The 17,236-nt window shown below is 48.4% G+C and overlaps 1 protein-coding gene across 9 annotated transcripts in view; it reads right to left on the minus strand.

Annotated features, from left to right (window-relative positions):
• The window catches only part of chd3 (chromodomain helicase DNA binding protein 3), a 34,698-nt gene extending 18,301 nt beyond the window's left edge, over window positions 1-16,397 (minus strand). For 2 of the 9 annotated variants that reach the window (XM_084003803.1, XM_084003799.1), the window contains exons 1-31: window positions 15,838-16,397; window positions 13,425-13,552; window positions 13,150-13,338; window positions 12,937-13,061; window positions 11,989-12,233; window positions 11,322-11,669; window positions 11,045-11,223; window positions 10,458-10,727; window positions 9,087-9,290; window positions 8,766-8,989; window positions 8,382-8,513; window positions 8,207-8,303; window positions 7,926-8,117; window positions 7,644-7,844; window positions 7,279-7,416; window positions 6,913-7,034; window positions 6,635-6,808; window positions 6,241-6,382; window positions 5,849-5,980; window positions 5,594-5,711; window positions 4,546-4,670; window positions 3,956-4,456; window positions 3,619-3,796; window positions 3,320-3,406; window positions 2,839-2,924; window positions 2,329-2,462; window positions 2,099-2,243; window positions 1,141-1,303; window positions 865-1,028; window positions 251-443; window positions 36-143 (exon numbers count right to left, since the gene is read on the minus strand). In XM_084003803.1, coding sequence (XP_083859929.1) covers window positions 36-143; window positions 251-443; window positions 865-1,028; window positions 1,141-1,303; window positions 2,099-2,243; window positions 2,329-2,462; window positions 2,839-2,924; window positions 3,320-3,406; window positions 3,619-3,796; window positions 3,956-4,456; window positions 4,546-4,670; window positions 5,594-5,711; window positions 5,849-5,980; window positions 6,241-6,382; window positions 6,635-6,808; window positions 6,913-7,034; window positions 7,279-7,416; window positions 7,644-7,844; window positions 7,926-8,117; window positions 8,207-8,303; window positions 8,382-8,513; window positions 8,766-8,989; window positions 9,087-9,290; window positions 10,458-10,727; window positions 11,045-11,223; window positions 11,322-11,669; window positions 11,989-12,233; window positions 12,937-13,061; window positions 13,150-13,338; window positions 13,425-13,552; window positions 15,838-16,003 — 5,410 coding nt within the window. In that variant the 5' untranslated portion in view covers window positions 16,004-16,397. Of the gene's footprint in view, window positions 1-35; window positions 144-250; window positions 444-864; window positions 1,029-1,140; window positions 1,304-2,098; window positions 2,244-2,328; window positions 2,463-2,838; window positions 2,925-3,319; window positions 3,407-3,618; window positions 3,797-3,955; window positions 4,457-4,545; window positions 4,671-5,593; window positions 5,712-5,848; window positions 5,981-6,240; window positions 6,383-6,634; window positions 6,809-6,912; window positions 7,035-7,278; window positions 7,417-7,643; window positions 7,845-7,925; window positions 8,118-8,206; window positions 8,304-8,381; window positions 8,514-8,765; window positions 8,990-9,086; window positions 9,291-10,457; window positions 10,728-11,044; window positions 11,224-11,321; window positions 11,670-11,988; window positions 12,234-12,936; window positions 13,065-13,149; window positions 13,339-13,424; window positions 13,553-15,837 lie in introns of all 9 variants that reach the window. The other 7 variants (XM_084003807.1, XM_084003806.1, XM_084003804.1 and 4 more) reach the window with 7 other exon arrangements.
• Between the last annotated feature and the right edge of the window lie 839 nt (window positions 16,398-17,236).

Here is a 17,236-nt window from a genome sequence, read left to right on the forward strand (position 1 = left end):
GTATTTATAGCAGATACCAGACGGTGAAGCGGTACCTTTCTTCACGTCAGACTCCTCCGTCTTATCCTTGGCATCTGTCGCTTCGGCTGCTGTGGGCGCCTCGTCCCGCTTCTCTTTCTCCGTCTCCTCCCCCACCTTTTCTCCTTTCGCCGCAGGAAGGCAAAAAGTACATTAGCGAGGACTTGTGACATCGCTCCGCGCAAACCTGCATCATCCGTTAAGAAACTCTTTTCTGTGTTTTTGTTTTTACCTGATTTCTCTTCTTTGACCTCCGCGTCTTGTTTCGTCTGTTCTTTACTCTCCTCTTGGACTTTTTCCTCCTCCGTGCCGGCTGTGCCGTCAGTCGTCTCCTTCTTCTCCTCCTCTTTCAGGTCTCCGTCCTCTTTGCCGTCGTCCTTTTGAGGGGACGCGTTTTGCGACGCGTCTTTTGTCGAGGAGGAAAGCTGTGGAAAGTAGCACAGTACACAAAGTTTGTCTATTCGGTTGTTGCACGGCAAAATCTTCAAATGTCAGCCTCAATCAGTTTTTACAGAACTGTTAATTACGTTTATGTTCATGATATGAACACTCTGCGATAACTCCACTGAAAGCATGAATTATGTGACGTCTGCATTCTTTGCTGCACAGTGACAATGCAGGTTTTGATTCTCAAGCTGTGTGTTATTGAACAGAAACCAATGGCTGACTGGAAGGAAGAAAAAAACAGAGGGGAAAAAATGATGGAACGTGTTGGAAAAGTGTTCCAAAGTGCTTTAAAGTGGGATTTGTAGTAAAACACATGCAAAAAAAAAAAATGCATGAATTGGCTAATGGAGAAGACACTGTGAGCACAGGATGTCGATGCGTTAGCTGATGGTGTCCCACCTCGTCAGGGTCGGCGGTCCTGTTCCCGTCCACCTCCTTCCCCTCATCCTTGTCTTTCTCCTTCACTTTCTCTTTGTCAGACGGGGCCTCCCCTTCCTCCTTGTCCTCCTCCTTCTCTCCCTCCTTCCCGTTCTTTTCCAGCTTGTCTGACGGAGCAGGGGTCGCTGCACATGAACACACCTCGGTAAGACTCTACTCCGACCTTCATCTCGGTGCCCTTTACAAGCAGCGCCCCCTGCTGGACCGGTTAATGTGATCACGTGTGTGTGCGCTTACCTGGCTTGGAGGTGCACGGCGTGTTGTTGTAGCTGGCCTCGGAGGTGGGCGTGGTCGTCTTCAAGGCGGGAGACGAGGCCCTGGAGGAGGACTTGTCCAGGATGACCTCCGGCTTGAGTTCTGGAAGACTCCACCGCCCGTTGATGTGCTCAAACTCCTGGATCTGGAACACAAGACAAGCGGCGGAATTAAAAGGCTTGGCACACACTCGCTTTGCCTAATTCAACCTTATTTAAACTCACCACCCACATTCCCCACTCGCCTGGCAGTTTATCATACATTCCCCCCTGGCAGAGATAGCAGATCAGGATGTCGGCAGGTTTAAACAAGTTGGACTGAAAACGGGAACGAAGAGGATAAATTCTAGTGCTGAATGGCCTTTGTTAACCAGAACATCTCCTGAGATTTAAAGGATGATTTCTTCACCACATAAACACCTCTGACATTTTATGACCCAAAGACTTATTCATTGTTTTTGTTGAATAAAAACAATGAATAAGACATCTTACTACTTCCTATGTAGACACCCTGGTGATGGGATTAAACAGATAATCCTTCAGATTTTTCCCCGTTTTGGTACTATATATGGACTATAATTATGCATTTTTCGGCTATTCAATAGCTATATATATATATCAGTGTTCATGTATGTAATCCCATGTTATCTGTTTAATTAGATCTCCTAAAATCATATCACAAGTTACTGCTAATGCGAACCGCCGAGGCTTTTATTGTGAAGCAATCACAGGAAGCGGCCCATTTTAGCATTTCCCGACTAGCTGCGTGCTTATGTATTTTTGCTGTAGCATTAAACTGCACTTATGTTACCACGGTAACCACAGGTGTCACAAAATCATCCTGGACTGAAATCTGAACGGTCAGGACTTTTGAGTTCCCCGAGCTCGCTCCGTTCACCACGCTCGCCCCGACTTAGGAAGGCCAACCGCACTCGTCTGACCTTCTTCTTGACGAGAGACATGACGCCGATGCGGGTGAGGACTGGCTGCCGACAAAGGCCCTCCCTTGGCACGCCGTCGGCGAACGTCTCCGCCCCGTCCGCCACAGGCTCGCATAAGTGACGCATGAAGAGAGACACGTACGCTCTGGCGAGGGAGAAGAAGAGGATGAAATATATGATTAAACAGCGTTTATATATGGAGATTTCCATCAATAAGAGCTTTTCCTTACTTGAACTCTTTCTCAGATTTGCCCCTGAGGTCTCTGACCAGCCACTGGGAGGAGAAGGCGTCCTGGGACGGCATCCCCCAGCGCATCACGGCGTTCAGGAAAGCCTTCCGCTGGCGCGTGTTGAAACCTAGCACCTATCCAAATTACAGCAGGTTATTACGGTGTATTTTCCTGGGCGGTGGAAATCATCCCGGCATGTTAAAATGTACCCGTTATTACTCCGGATGGCTTTGAATGAAAATGTCAGGATTTAGAAAATGTCATTTTCCTGCAGACATCCGTGTGTTTCTTCCCAAGGCCATCTAATAACGCTAAAATAAACTTTGAATCCTCGCTGACACAATGCAGGCCATTGAAATCACGTCCACCTTCATCAGGCTGACGGATGGGCTTGGACAGAGTTGTTGGAGATGTATCAGACTCGCTGCCATCTCCAATTTAAGGTCGTAGGATCGTTCGAAAAAGTCTGACATGTTCCAGAAATATCACAACTAGAGAGTTGTTACGAACCTCAAGGTTGCCTCCCACTCTGGCCAGGAGAGGAGGCAGAGGTTTATCCTTCTCATTCCTCAGCTGGCGGCGCGACTGCCTTCGACCTGCAGGTAACGGGAGGAAACCGAAAGGTTGTAAGAACCTGCCCGGATAGAATGTGAAAGGAAAGACTTGCACAGTTTTTCTTCAACTTTACAATATATCAAAATCCAGCAATCAAATCAAGCAAGAATTTAAAACCTCTGAAATGCTTCGAGCGTTTTCCTCTAGCTGTCTGAAGTTCGGGGGGGGGGGAGGAGGTGGGTGGCGGTTTTGCATTTTTGGCAATCTAACATGTTTGACTCTGCCAGGCAACTAAATGCAATTCAACTTGTAATAATTCAACACAGACCTGACTGTGTGTGTGTGTGTGTGTGTGTGCTCCAACAAGCATCTGTCATTTCTTTTTCACGAGCGGCGCGGCCCGGTTTGATGTCTCTCTAATTTTATCTCTCCTTACCTTCTGGCCGATCATCAAAGTCCTCGTCCTCCTCCTCGGAGCCCACTGAATACTCGGACTGGTTATCTGAAATGTCAGCATGCCACTCTGAAACAGCACATGGTGGTCTGTCAATAGGCCAGGCCCATTTACCTCCACTGTGCAAGCAATAACTCAAACCAAAACACAGATCATACGTAATCCTGCTACTCAAATCACCATAAATACAAAAAAAATGCTTTCAGGCTGGGCGACATTACGAGTCCGGGGTTTGAGATGAAACAGGTTCCCTGGAGCGCGGGGTCCGACCCGGGTCCTACCTTGGTCTTCCTGTGCGGCGTCGTTGTAGTTGACGGGCTTGCGGTTCCTCTTGCCTTTGCCCAGTTTGCTTGCCAGGTCCTCTTGCTGCTGCTCGTAGTGGTGCCGCAGCAGTTTCTCCCAATAATCCGGGTCCACGTTCTCCTCCTGTTTTATGATCTCCCGCTCGACCTCCTCGATCTGCAGCGTCGGGGAAAAAGGACAGAGTCACGGTGCATGGAGCGCAAGGAGGCGAACAGCTGTCCACCTTCCCAACGTTTGATCATTAAACTTTCATTGGAAAAGTTGGGTAAGCTTGTCATTAAACCTAAAAGCCATCATATTCCATCTCCCTCTCACCTTATCTTCCTCCCGGACCATGTACTGGGCCACTTTGAAGGAGCTGAGGTACTCGTTCATGTTCTGGAGGTCCGGGTCGTCCGTGGCGTCCTGGCTCCGGTCCAGCAGCCTCTCGATGGCGACGCTGTCGTAGTGGATCACGCTGCCCTCGTCCTCCACTTTATCCCCAGAACTGTTTTTCATACCTGCCACAACAATTTCACACATAAAACTGTTCTTTCCATCAATAAAACGATCAACTGTGCCTAGAAAGAGGAAGAAAAACTCACGTTCTAGTTCATCCTTGAAGAGCTCTTCTGTCCCGAACTTAAGGATGTCGTCCAGTTCCTGCTTGCTCATGGAGCCGGCTTTGGACCCCAGGCCCGGCCGGACCACCAGGTGGGTCAGCATCATCTTCCTCTTGGCCACCTGAGTGATGCGCTCCTCCACGCTGGCCCGCGTCACAAAGCGGTAGATCATCACCTTGTTGGCCTGCCCGATCCGGTGGGCTCGACTGAACGCCTGCAGAGAGGGGGATGAAGCCGCAGCGTGAGGTTCTACGTGGCGTTGAGGCGGGTTCTCCTTCCTCTGCAGGTAGAGGTCTAGCGTACCTGTATGTCATTGTGAGGGTTCCAGTCCGAGTCGAAGATGACGACCGTGTCCGCCGTGGCCAAGTTGATGCCCAGACCTCCCGCTCTGGTGGAAAGCAGGAAACAAAACTGACAAGCACCGGGAGCTGCAAGCAGAGAGACGGAGAAACAAACAGCCAGTCATAAACATTTCTCTTCAATCACAAGAGCCTCTTGTGTATTTATACTATTTTTATAAGCGGTTGTCACTTCAGGACATCAAAGCTTTTTATAAACCTTTTCTTGTTGATATTTACTGGTTTCTAGTTGTTTTTTGATCCAGGATTGTGATGTGACCGGGTCATGTTGTAAGTTTTGTATCACTTGTGTAATTATATTTTTAAAAAAAGGTATAAAGGCATAAAAAACAATAAAATGTGTCTTTTTCCTGATATTTTAAACTCTTTTCAATCCATACTTAATTTTCCCTGGTTAATTATTTTTTGGGAGTTTTCCTTTATCCGAGCCGAGGGTTTAAAAAAAGGACACATTTCTACACATTAATGCTGGACAGATTGTGAAACCCCCTGAGGCAAATTTGTGATTGGTGATATTGGGCCATATGAATAAAACCGACTTTGTGACATTGTGCAGATATTGTCCATTTTTCCCTTCAGCTCTTATTCATATTAAAGTATCATTTAATGCCACTTCTTGCCAACAAACTGCTGAGTAACGTGGCCGGCTTCCACTTGAAAACACACTCAGCGTGCGACCTGGTGCTGAGCCTCCTTTGTAACCGAGTCAGTTTGGCATCACTTCTAGCGACTGAGTCACCGTTCTCCTCCCGCTGCCTGACTCTCATCTCCTTCCATCTGCTCATGAAACGGAGAAAAATCTCACTGTGATCATCACCAAATAATCTTTAAATGCAGGATTGCGATACCTCCTCGTTAGATGTATTTATTCAGCCAGCCGTTCCCGACATTAACCATGAAGTCTGGTGACTTTATAATGATGTTTTCTTGCAAATAAAGTGTAATTACAGTGGTTATTATGATACTGGGTCCATCATCATCCGGTATCTCACCGTTGAAGCGGTCAATGGCCTCTTGTCTCATCGCTCCTGTGACACTTCCGTCGATTCTTTCATACTTGTAGCCTTCGTGGTCCAAGAAATCTTCCAGTAAATCCAGCATTTTGGTCATCTATATATGGAGAAGAGGAAGTGTTCATTCATACCGACACACAGCTGCCGTCAGTCTGCTGCCGAGCCTTCTGGGACTCATTTAACATCTGCAACGGGAGGTGACCATCTGGAGTGTGTGTGTGTGTGTGTGTGTACCTGTGAGAAGACCAGCACTCGGTGCCCCTGCTCTTTCAGTTTCCTCAGCATCTTCTGCATCAGCGTCAGTTTCCCAGAGGCCTTAGTGAGGGCCGAGCCCTCGTACGCACCGTTGGGGGTTTTCTGGGCTTCCTAAAAACACGCACAGACCACCACAGGATACACAAAATGACTGTCTGCATCTCAGCTGTCTGTTTTAACCACATGCTGCAGCTTCAACGTATAAATATGACACAGAATTACTACTGGGAATCACCACAAGGTGTCTCTGTTTTGCAATTCAGGAGAAATGGTTTGAAAAAACATAGCAGAAGATAATTGAGGCGTTTGATTGGTTTTTTCGTTGATTATAATTCTATCAAAGCATTGCGTGCGTGTTGATCTGATCTCACCATGGAGGCGACGGGGAAGAGGTAGGGGTGGTTGCAGCACTTCTTCAGGTCCATCATGATGTTGAGCAGGGATACCTGGTTTCCTCCGCCTTTGGAGTTCAGAGCCTCGAAGTTCTTGGTCAGAATCAGCTTGTAGTATTTCCTGTATTAAAAAACATTGAGACAAATGATGACGTCATAATAATAATAATTAATAAATGTAACCTGGATGCCTGAAAATTCTCGATAGGGTTTTAAAAGGCCTCCAGTCCTCCACTGAGCATCTTCTCTTGTTGGAGAAATGTGGGCTAGGTGGTCAGTGACGTGGCTAGAGGGTGAATGTGCCCCAGTTATCTAAAAATGTTGATCACCAGGATCTACTGACTTCCCCTCTAAACCCTCCAGTGTGTCGTACTTCTGCATGGGGCTCAGTTCCACTCTGACGATCAGCTCCGTCTTGGAGGGCATGTTCTTGAAGACGTCGGCCTTCAGCCTCCGCAGCATGTGGGGCCCCAGCAGGTCGTGGAGCTTCTTGATCTGGTCCTCCTTGGAGATGTCGGCGAACTCTTCCAGGAAGCCTTCAAGGTTACTGGACAGAGAGACAGATTGTTATAAGGAGTCATTGCATTCGTGGCATGTAATATTGTGTGTGTGTGTGTGTGTGTGTGTGTGTGTGTGTGTGAGGAGTCCTACTTGAAGCGGTTGGGTGTGAGGAAGTTGAGCAGGTGAAACAGCTCCTCCAGGTTGTTCTGTAGAGGCGTTCCCGTCAGCAGCAGCTTGTGGTCGATCTTATAGTCGTTCAGACGCCTGAAGAACTGCAAAGACAAGAAAACTCCATGTCATACACCGACAATCAATGATGCCAAAAAAAATATGTTAAACCTACTGTAGACAATTTAGAAAGTGTTGCCATTACATCGTTTGCCCACAAGAGGTCGCTGACAACTTAATTTAACTGTGAAATGTCACACAATTATTAAAAAAATCTAAATCAAAGGGCTCTTTATCAAAAATGTTGTTTAAAAAATGCTAGAATGTGATTTATATCTTGTCCAGTACCTTGGACTGGTTATTCTTAAGGCGGTGAGCTTCGTCCACCACCAGACAGGCCCAGTCGATGGACTTGAGCGCCGTCTGGTCGATGGTCACTAACTCGTAGGAGGTCAGCAGCACGTGGAATTTGATGGGAGCCTCTCTCTGAGGGGAGGAACACAAGAGGAAGGAGAACAGGATGTTAAATAATAATCATTTTCATTTCACGATGGGGTAATGTTTTAAAGCTAATGCAGGTTTAAATTTGCCCTGAAAAACAGGTTGAAAGAATCTTGTTATTTTGTTCCCCATGTCCCTATCATGTCTCAGGCCTTACATGCAAAACATATGTTATATATATATATATATTTAATCATCTCGTCGCTGCTCACCCTCAGCTTGAAGAGCTTCTTCCCTCCTTTGACCGCCGTGTCGTCGAAGGAGAACTCGTTCTCTCGGATGATGGCCCGGCTGTCCTTGTCCCCCGTGTACGTCACCACGTAGAAGTCCGACGCCCACATCTCAAACTCCCTCTCCCAGTTGATGATGGTGGAGAGCGGCGCGCTCACCAGGAACGGGCCCTTCGTGTGACCCTGAGGGACGGGAGAGGAGGAAGTCACGCGGCGTTGCAGTGAAAACGGGGACAACAGCGGGGCCGACGGCACTTCCGGTACCTCTTTGAAGAGCGAGTAGAGGAAGACGATGGTCTGGATGGTCTTGCCGAGGCCCATCTCGTCGGCCAGGATGGTGTCTGTGCCCTGAGCCCAGGAGAACCGGAGCCAGTTCAGACCCTCCAGCTGGTACATGTGCAGCGTCCCGCCCGTCGATGTGACAAAGTCGGGCTGCTCCTCGTATTTGATCGTCGGCTGATTAGAGAGAAGAAAGGGGGGAGATTTGACAACAAGGTGTAAAACACCGACGGGAAACCGCTATAAATCAGACCGTGTGAACTCACATCGGTGACCGGCGAGGCGGGAGAATCCTCTTCACCCTCCGGGGTCTTGCTCCTCATCCTCCTGGGTTTGTCCGGGTCCTCCTTCGTTATTGCATCTCTGTTGGGCAGCAGGTACGACATTAGACCACCAAGAATACGAGTAATTCATGTGTTTAAGGTGTCCGACCGCTCCTACCTGTGTCTCCAGTAGTTGCCCTTGTGAATTGCAAAGTCCGGGATGTCCAGGTCATCCCTCTCCCAGGTACACTGGTCATAGGTCAAGTCTCTCCATTTCACCAAGTAGTGGTACGTCCCCTTCTTATCCACGCTGGCAGGGAGACAGTACACTGAAGGTTTGCACTTCAATAGGATGCATCATAAATCAATACACACTCTATTGTTTGGCCTGCTTTGAAGTGATTATATGGGCAACTTTAGTGTTCTTCAACCTGGATCCTGTTTTGTCTTCGTGTCTCTGTGACTAATGGGGACTATCATTTCGTTGAATCCGGTCCAGTATCGAAGGAGAACGCTGCAGCTTGGTTAAGAAGACCTTTCTATACTCCATGAAAGAGCTCACCTGTGGTTGATGATGCGGTGGATCATCATCCACTCAGGCTTGATGCCGTATTTGTAGTACTTGTCATCCAGTATGGCGAACTCGGGGTCCTTGGCCCGCCTCTTCTCGCTCTTTCCCACCCCGTTCTCGTCCTCTCCCCCCGAGCCGTAGTCCAGGCAGGGAGGCTCGTCCATGTCCGTCTTCCTCTGGTAGTTTCTGTACATCACGGAGTGGAAGATCTCAAGCTGGAAGGAAGGAAGGAGGAAGAGGAGGGAGAGAAGGATGAGGATATCTGGACTCGATGTGACCTTTGCTTTACACCGTTAATCTTTCCTCTTTCACCTGCAGCTCGGTGATCCAGGTACAGTGCCAGTAGGACTGCCCCGTCAACTTCACGAAGAACTCCCTCTCCGCCCGGCCCTTCATGGGCGGCGGCGGCGGGGCGTCGGGTGCGGCGTCGGGAGCCGGGGGAACGGGAATAGGAGGCGGAGGCTCGCCCCAATGCCAGTGGAGGATCTTCTGGACCCGTCCTTTGATCGGCAGACACTAGAGGGGGGATACACCTGACAGCTGAGTCTATTTCACATCTCTGTCTCTCGTCAACATTTTTACTTCAGCGGAAATACCGTATCATAGCAACCAGACGTCTCAGCTGAGCCTCATAGTTCTGCATTTAACAACAAACAAGTGTTTCATTCGTTTCACTAACTGTTATCGTTGTCATTTGAAAAGCAAACAATATACCGATAACACAACAATCACGCTTTTTATCGAGCACTTAAATGAGGTTAAATAAGGTAATTTGCGAGAATAAAAATAAAAAGGCACATCTGCCTGTTGGGCAAATCATTATCACCGCAGGGGAAATCATTCACGGCGACAGCCCGACATTAACAGCTGAAAATCAGCACACGGGAAACTATTTTGTGTTATTTTGAACAATAAGGAGCTATTTTAAGTGTTTTATCAATAAAAGATGTGTTTTGTTTTGGTAGACTGCACAGTGAGGGCAGTTTACTTCCAGTCATAACCGCTGTTATTACTCTACAAGCAGAGTAATAACATATACAATTTACAAAAATCACAAATGCTTTATTAACTTAAAGTTTCACAAATGCTGCAAATATTTGTGTTCTTTTACCACCACATAGTAATGAAATCATCTTCAATTTGTTCTCGTAACATTGGTTCCTTCCAGTTTCTCTCCTGCAACTTGATTGGATGCAGTCAGACTGATTCAAATAAAGACTTGCCGGAAATGGCAAAATTTTTCATATTTGAGGCGGAATGTACCAAGGATTCACGAGTCGCTGGTGTTGTTTTTATCAAGTCAAAATCAAAAGTCATCAAATTCGTGTCCACATCCCTCGTGTATCTGACATTTAAGAGATCCAATCAATGGAAAAAGCAGAGTTTACTTCAGTAAAGATCAAGGCACTAAATGAACAAACATACATCATTGATCATTCAGCTTTGTGTGACCAAATAAAGCAACAATATGAAAGTCCTGAGAGGAAAACAGGAACTTTCCTCTCACGTAACCTATTACTCCTTTTTATGTCTGAATATCAGAAGCTGTATGCGATCAACTTCCATCATATACCGCCTTAAAAGTCATCCTGAGCCTCTAAACCAACGACTAGACTAGATGGAGAGACCTCAGAGTCCTGAGTCAGAGAGAAACAGCCCTGAAGTAAAGGAGGAGCCTCTCACCGTGCATCGCGGACACAGCCACTCTCCGTTGGGGATCTCCGGCAGCGGCGGGTTCAGGCAGTGGATGTGGTAGGAGGAGGTGCAGGTGTCGCAGCACAAGAGCTCCCCTCCGTCTTTACACACCCGGCAGAACTCCATGTGGTCGTCGTCCTCCTCCTCCGCCCCGATGGGGATCCCCACGCTGACCTCCGAGATCACCCGTTCCTCGGTGTCCTCCTCGAAGTCCTCGAAGTCCTCGTCTTTGGCTTCCCACTGGATCCCCTCTTTCTCCTGGGAAAAAGGAAACTGTAACTGTGGAGCTGCAAACGCCACGTACACAAAGATGTTTCACAAATGCTCAGTAACTTTCTCTTACATGGCACTGAGGGCTGAGCGCTTCATTGGATTTTATTTTCAATTACGATTGTGGCTTACAGCGTCTCTAACAAGATCTAACCTACTAATCTTGCCAGATCGATGCATTCAAACTTCAACATGTACTAAACCTTCATGTACTAAAAATAACTGAGCATCTGGTTTCATTTGTGACATTGTTGAATGACGTCAGGTATCTGTCCTTGGTTTCTACAAACGACCCGGGTACTCACGCAGTGCGGGCAGCTCCACTTGCCCTCGGGGGCCTTCTCCAGCTCGGGCTCGAGGCAGACGAGGTGGTAAGCTCGAGGGCAAGTGTCGCACAGGATGATCTCGCCGCCCTGCTGACACACCTCGCAGTAGTCCTGGTGGTCCGTCTCGTAGCCGTCCCCCTCCTCCTCCCCCCCTGGGACTGGAGGGACGAGCACAGAAACATGGGACGTGTATGAAAACAGAAGTAAAATAAATGTAGACAAGTCATTCAGATTACAAATATAACGGTTGTTATACTTGTCATTTTTTTCTTCTTCTTGGGCCGTCCTCGCTTATTCTTCTTGGCGCGGCCGGAGCTGTCGGAGCGGACGGAGGAGCTGTGGACGCTGGAGTCCTCCTGCTCGGACTCATCCTCGTCCACGTCCTCGCTCTGGGAAGGAAGAAGGGTGTAAACGGGTGACAGAAGGGCGGAACGACGTAAGAGAGCGGGCAGCTGACGCCGCGTACTCACCGAGCAACTCTTCTTCCTCTTGGCGCCGATGGGCGACAGTTTGATACGGATGGGCGCCATCTTCTTAGCCTTGGCTTGAGCCTTTTTCCTGTCTGGAACTCGAGGACTTTTACTGCGCTTTTTAAAGCCAGGACCTGGAAAAAGATGCACACGCAAGATTTGACATTAAAGAAAGCTGTATATAAGAGTAAACAAGGTCAGTGTGTAAACCAGGATATAAGCAGCTGTTCACAAGACATCCACATGTGTTGAAGATTATTATAGTTGCTGGGTCATGTGCCTCTAAACTGCAGACTGTCCTGATGGTCCAGGGTCAGCTTTAACTGGAAACAATGTTTCCCACGTCGCTATGATTTCACACACTTGTCAAATCGATGAAAGGTTTGTCCGTGTGCTTCATTTAATCATCATGTCTGCTGTGAGAGGACTATAGGTCTGAAACAGACCACCGACCTTTGCCTTCTTTCGTCTTGGCCTTTCTGATTGGCGGCGGGGGCGGCGGCGGCGGGGGCTCAGGCGAGACGTTGGCTGCAGAGACCTGCTCGGCGACGGCGATGGCAGCCGCCGCAGCGGCCGCCGCGACGGCAGCGGCGTTGCCCTTGAAGGGGTTGTTGGAGCTGAACTCCCTCCACTTGGCCCCCAGGATGGTCATCATCTTCGACATGGGGATCTTCGGATTCTTCTTGGCTATCATCGGCCTGAGGGAGGGGTTCAGGAAAGAAAAGCCATATGAGCAAAACACAGAAATCTGCCCCAACTCTCAGAGCTGTGGCATACAGATTTGTCAGGATGCTGTTGACTGTATATTTAGTCTGACGACATTATGGATGACTTCCTGTTATCACAGCGAGAGCAGGTATGAGTCAGCCACAGAGGCCGACGCTCAGACTCCCACCGACACTCTGACAGCACACAAAAAAAAAAAGTCGTTTTTTGTGTACTGCAACAGTACAAATACACGCTCCCAAGGTGCAGACCTGAGAAGCAGAACCATAAACAACGGGGCGTCTCTTGCGCATAGAGACACATACAGTATCGGAGCAGCGGGGCGCCAATTTCTCTGCCACTGTGAATGTTGCAGACGCTGTAGTTCTGCGGGACTCAGGAAATCAACATCTGAACGGCAGCAACGCTTTCCTCTAATTCCTGAAATCCTTCCTTCAAGCCACACCACTCAGCAACTCTTAATCCGGCTCTGAGCAACAAACATTTGACAACAACAAGATGTGAAAAACAGATAATATGGGGTGTTTTTTTAAATAAAACACATCTTGCTGCCTTAAAGCAAGCGTTCTTTTGAATAATATGGATGGAATACTTTTTTTTATTGCCGATTTTGGCCGTAACTCCATCAACGTGCAGCATCTTTAAAATAAACATGTGTATGTGATGTTGCTGCACCTCATGAACTGGCTGAAGGCTTTGTAGTTGGTGAGCTCCCTGTAGTCCTCCTCTGTGAAGGTATGATCAACATCCTCCAGACCCCACTCCTTCGCCAGCTGGCCCGACGTCTTCTGCTCCATTGGCTGCTGAGGAGGAGAAATCACATTTTCACAATCAGGAACGGATCAATAAAAGGACTTTTGAGATGTTTTTTTTTTTTGTATACTCTACTTTTATAGTTTCCTCCCGACTGCTGTCTCGGTCCCCGTCGACTTTTTTCTTCTTCTTGGTCTTCTTCTCCTTCCTTTCTTTGTGCTTCTTCTTCTTCTTCTTCTCTCCGGAGCCATAGTCGCTGGCGACGCTGTCCGAGTTGTCGCCGTAGTCTCGCTCTCTGTCCGAGTCTCTCTCTACATCGCTGTCCTGAGGAGGAGGAGACGAGAGAGGGGGAGATATTTAAACAGAATCACAGAAGGTGTATGATGGTCAGGAAATGTGAAAGAACTCACAATCTTCTTGCGTTTTTTTGCTTTGACCGGCTTCCCCTCTTTGTCTTTCTTCTTAGGGTCCTTCTTCTTCTTGGGACGCCCCTTCTTCCTGATCGGGACCTCCCGGTCTGATATCTCTGCCTCTTCTTCTGGAGAAAAAGGCGGCAGAGGAGAGACGAGGCGATGAGACGAGCAAATAAACTTCTCAAGAGCTTCCTCACGCGCAGCGATAATCCCCCACCGGACATAATGACACAACAAAAGGCACGCGATAGCGACACGGTAGCTTGGGCGACCTCTGACCCCCGTCTGAATTGTGACACGTGCTAAATTAGATGCAGTTTGTCAGCACATTTGACAGCTGGTGTTGGTTTCATAGGGGGGATAACTGGTGATGCAAACGTGTGACCTAAGCTGAAAAGCATCCATGAATGCTGATGTGTAAAAAACAGAATTAGAAAAAAAAAGTCATGTTACTCTATTATGTTTTGGAAACTTTTGATTGAAGGGAATGCAAATAGCCTCCCCTCCTCCTCCTCCCCCCATCTTCTTATATAATTGAAGACTCTCAGCCACAGTGTATCTAAAATACATGACTGAATCTCTGCTTTCACTGCAAAAACGATGTGAAAAAAAAACATCAGGCCAGTTGTTCCCTTTGCGGTGCCTTTGCAAATATCACAGCCGCAGGGAAAGCAATTTAACCTGCAACCTGACCCGGCTTTGAGTGAGGAAGAGACAAAGACGGAGGAATGGCAGCAGCAGCAGCTTCAAAGGGGAGGATGCAGCAAAGCGTTAAAGCAGAACCTAAATACGGGCTGCGGTCTGGGGCCGTGCAACCAGCCTGTTTGATAGGCTACGTTTAGTCGGGTTTTTATTGTCAGCCTGCCTTTGTTGGTGAGCAGCAGCAGCAACCCCTCCTCCTCCTCCTCCTCCTCCTCCTCACTCCCACCCCGTCCAACAACCAACCCCGCTTCTCCGTGCCGCGCGCAGCCGCCGAAGACGCGCCGGGGGCGGCCGCAGCACGCACGCAGGGCTCGGTGATTCGGAGGCCGCCGGCGGGACGGACGGTGCGGTGAACTGGAACGACTTCTTTCCGCTCTGCGACTCCCCACACACGGGGGACCACGACCACGACCACCGCCGCTGCTGGAGGTCGTAGGGGGGGTTTAAGGTCCTCGACACCAGTGTACGAGTCTGGCAGGGCGGCGGGTCCGGACTCGAGCTAATTAACACTAAAGACAAAGGGAATGACACTTTGTGCAGCTTTCAGAGTGAACTCGTGACATCTTGCACTTTTCACTTTCCCCGTTCACATCTGCACCCTTAAACCCCCAAACACCACCACTTCCTGTGTTTTATGAATAAACTGCGACCTGAAGGTTGCTGCACTGCTTCTTTTTTTTTTTTTTCTCTACTTCTGTCGTTGCAGTGTGGTTAACCGACCACTACTTTGTGCACCCTTTATACTTTCATTTGTCAAGAGAAACTTCCAGAATGTCACCTTTTTTTTTTTTTTTTCCACTAGAAAAACACAGCTTGTACAGTTGGCTGTAATGCATTAGATAAACATGGCACCCGGCTAATTAGTGGGGGGGCATGTATGCTAAGCTAAGCAGTCACACCTCTCCGCCCGGGAAGCATGCAGCGTCCTATTTTGACCCGTCATCGCGACGATGGGACAAGTTCGTACCCGCGGATTCACATCATGTCTGCAAAGCATCCGCATCAAATCCATACATATATATAAATATATATAGCCTACGGCCAGGGGACTCCATGTTTTTGCAAGCCTTTTTTTAACCCTTCAGGGCGACCTGGTTACCCCCCCAGCTCGTGTACGTCCGACACTGGGAGCTGTCAAAAATAAAACAGGGGTTTTTAGGGGCAGCAACTTTTGGGTGTTTGGGGGAGAAGTGGAGCTAGCGACGGAGCTGCAAGTTTAGCTTCAACTTTGTTGGGATGTGCTGGAGGTGACGAGGAGGTGGGGGTGGGAAGAGAAAGCCAAGCACATAAACAACAACACCACAGAAGCACATCTTATTTTTTTGGCGTTTTTGTTGCAAACTGAAGATGAGTTTCTGTTTTCAAAGCTTTGTGTTTTCTTCTTCTTCCAAGCCTCTCTAGTAGCTGCAAACATGGCACCCACAACATATGGGTCTGATAACTGGAGTGTTATTTGTGAAGGAGGGAAAATCTGGACTAGTTATGTTTCTATTTTGTGCGCGCGCCCCCGAGTCCTCCTCTCCACTGTACGGTGCCGGACCCCGGAGAAGCACAGATTATGGGGGGGCACAAACCGCGGGTGCCGGCTCCGACCAACGTGCCCCTCTTCCCCCCCCCCTCTCCAGCATTTTTACCGCCACTAAGTGTGCTTTTTTATCTTTTCGTGTGTGCGCGCTCCCGACCCGTCCGCCAGTCTTTCTTACTGTACCTGGCGCGGCCGCCGCTGCAGTTTCCCGAGGCGCCGCCGGCGAGTTTATGTCGCTTGCGTTCTCGTCCAGGTCTCCGTCGTCGTCGTCTTCTTCATCAAAATCTCCTCCCTCGGAATTAACCACCATGCCCTCGTCTTCCTCACAGGACCGGAGAGGAGAGGACATTATATCCCGGTCATTGGCTCCGTCCGCGTATTCAAAAAAGCGCACTCTTGCCCCGAATGTGTGATATTTATTTAATATTCAAATCGGCACGGGGGGAAAAAAAGTGGGGGGCGTTTTGAAATATTTTACACTAGGCAGAGCAACAAAGATGGCCGCCCTCTTATATTTATTTTTTAACAACCCCCCCAATAAGAAAAAAAATCCCCTTACATAAAAAATGGCTGACTATATTATTTCAGAACGCACCCCCCTCCTCCTTTCTCTATCTCTCTCCCCGTCTCTCGTTCTCCCTCCGCGCGCCCCCTCCCTCCTTAAAAACGTACACATTGTTACAAGAGAAAGGGGTGTGTGGCTGCATGTAAGTTACATTGTTACTTGTTTGTTTCTTTGCTGTATGCCCCCCTCCCCTCCTCTTTTCTCCCCCCTCTCTCCCCCCCTCTCCCTCTCCCCAAGTCCGGATCAGACACCGATCCGACAGACTCGCAGTCTGGTGTCACTGTCACTCGCGAACATCACGCGCGACAACTCTTCTTTCTGCATTGCAGAGCCCGACACAAATCTATCAAACATGGCCACCTTATATTCTCCGGAGCCCCCACCCGTTGTATAATTTTTTTTTTTTTTTTTTTTTTTTTTTTGGAGCAGGGTTGTGCGCGCGCGTGCGCGTGTGTGTGTGAGTGTTGGGGAGGGATTGAGAGAGGGGGGTTGGGAAAAAATCTGCCGCAGCCATGCCCAGACTTACATCAGATTGTATTGCTTAAAAATTAACTACTTGTGGTGGGGATGGAAACAATTCATGATATGCAATGCCCCCCTCCCCTCTCTCTTTCTCTCTCTCTCTAAACCAACGCAGCTCCCAGCACCTCATCCACCTCCAGGACAGAGGTTTGGACACAAACACCAGAGATGAACTCTTATATAGTAAATCCTCATAAATGGATGGCAGTAAGGCCATGGGAATCCCTCCGCCCTCCGTGGCTGCCTCTCCCAACCAAAACGCACACCCAAATTGTGGGTTGAACAGATCAGATTATATGGATTGAATGCATTTCTCACACAAAAAAAATGTAGTTCAACAATATGACCTTGATTTCACTGCATTTTTATCTTAAATTGAACTATTTTGTCTCATAAAGACTGACTGACTGTCCTCAGTGTGGTGAAAGGTCCACTTATTGGAAGTAAGAGGCCTTAAATTCCATGAAGCGTGAAAACCTCGGCTTTTTTGGTCAC

Source organism: Eutrigla gurnardus (assembly GCF_963514095.1).
Source record: "Eutrigla gurnardus genome assembly, chromosome: 23".
Taxonomy (NCBI): Eukaryota; Metazoa; Chordata; class Actinopteri; order Perciformes; family Triglidae; genus Eutrigla; species Eutrigla gurnardus.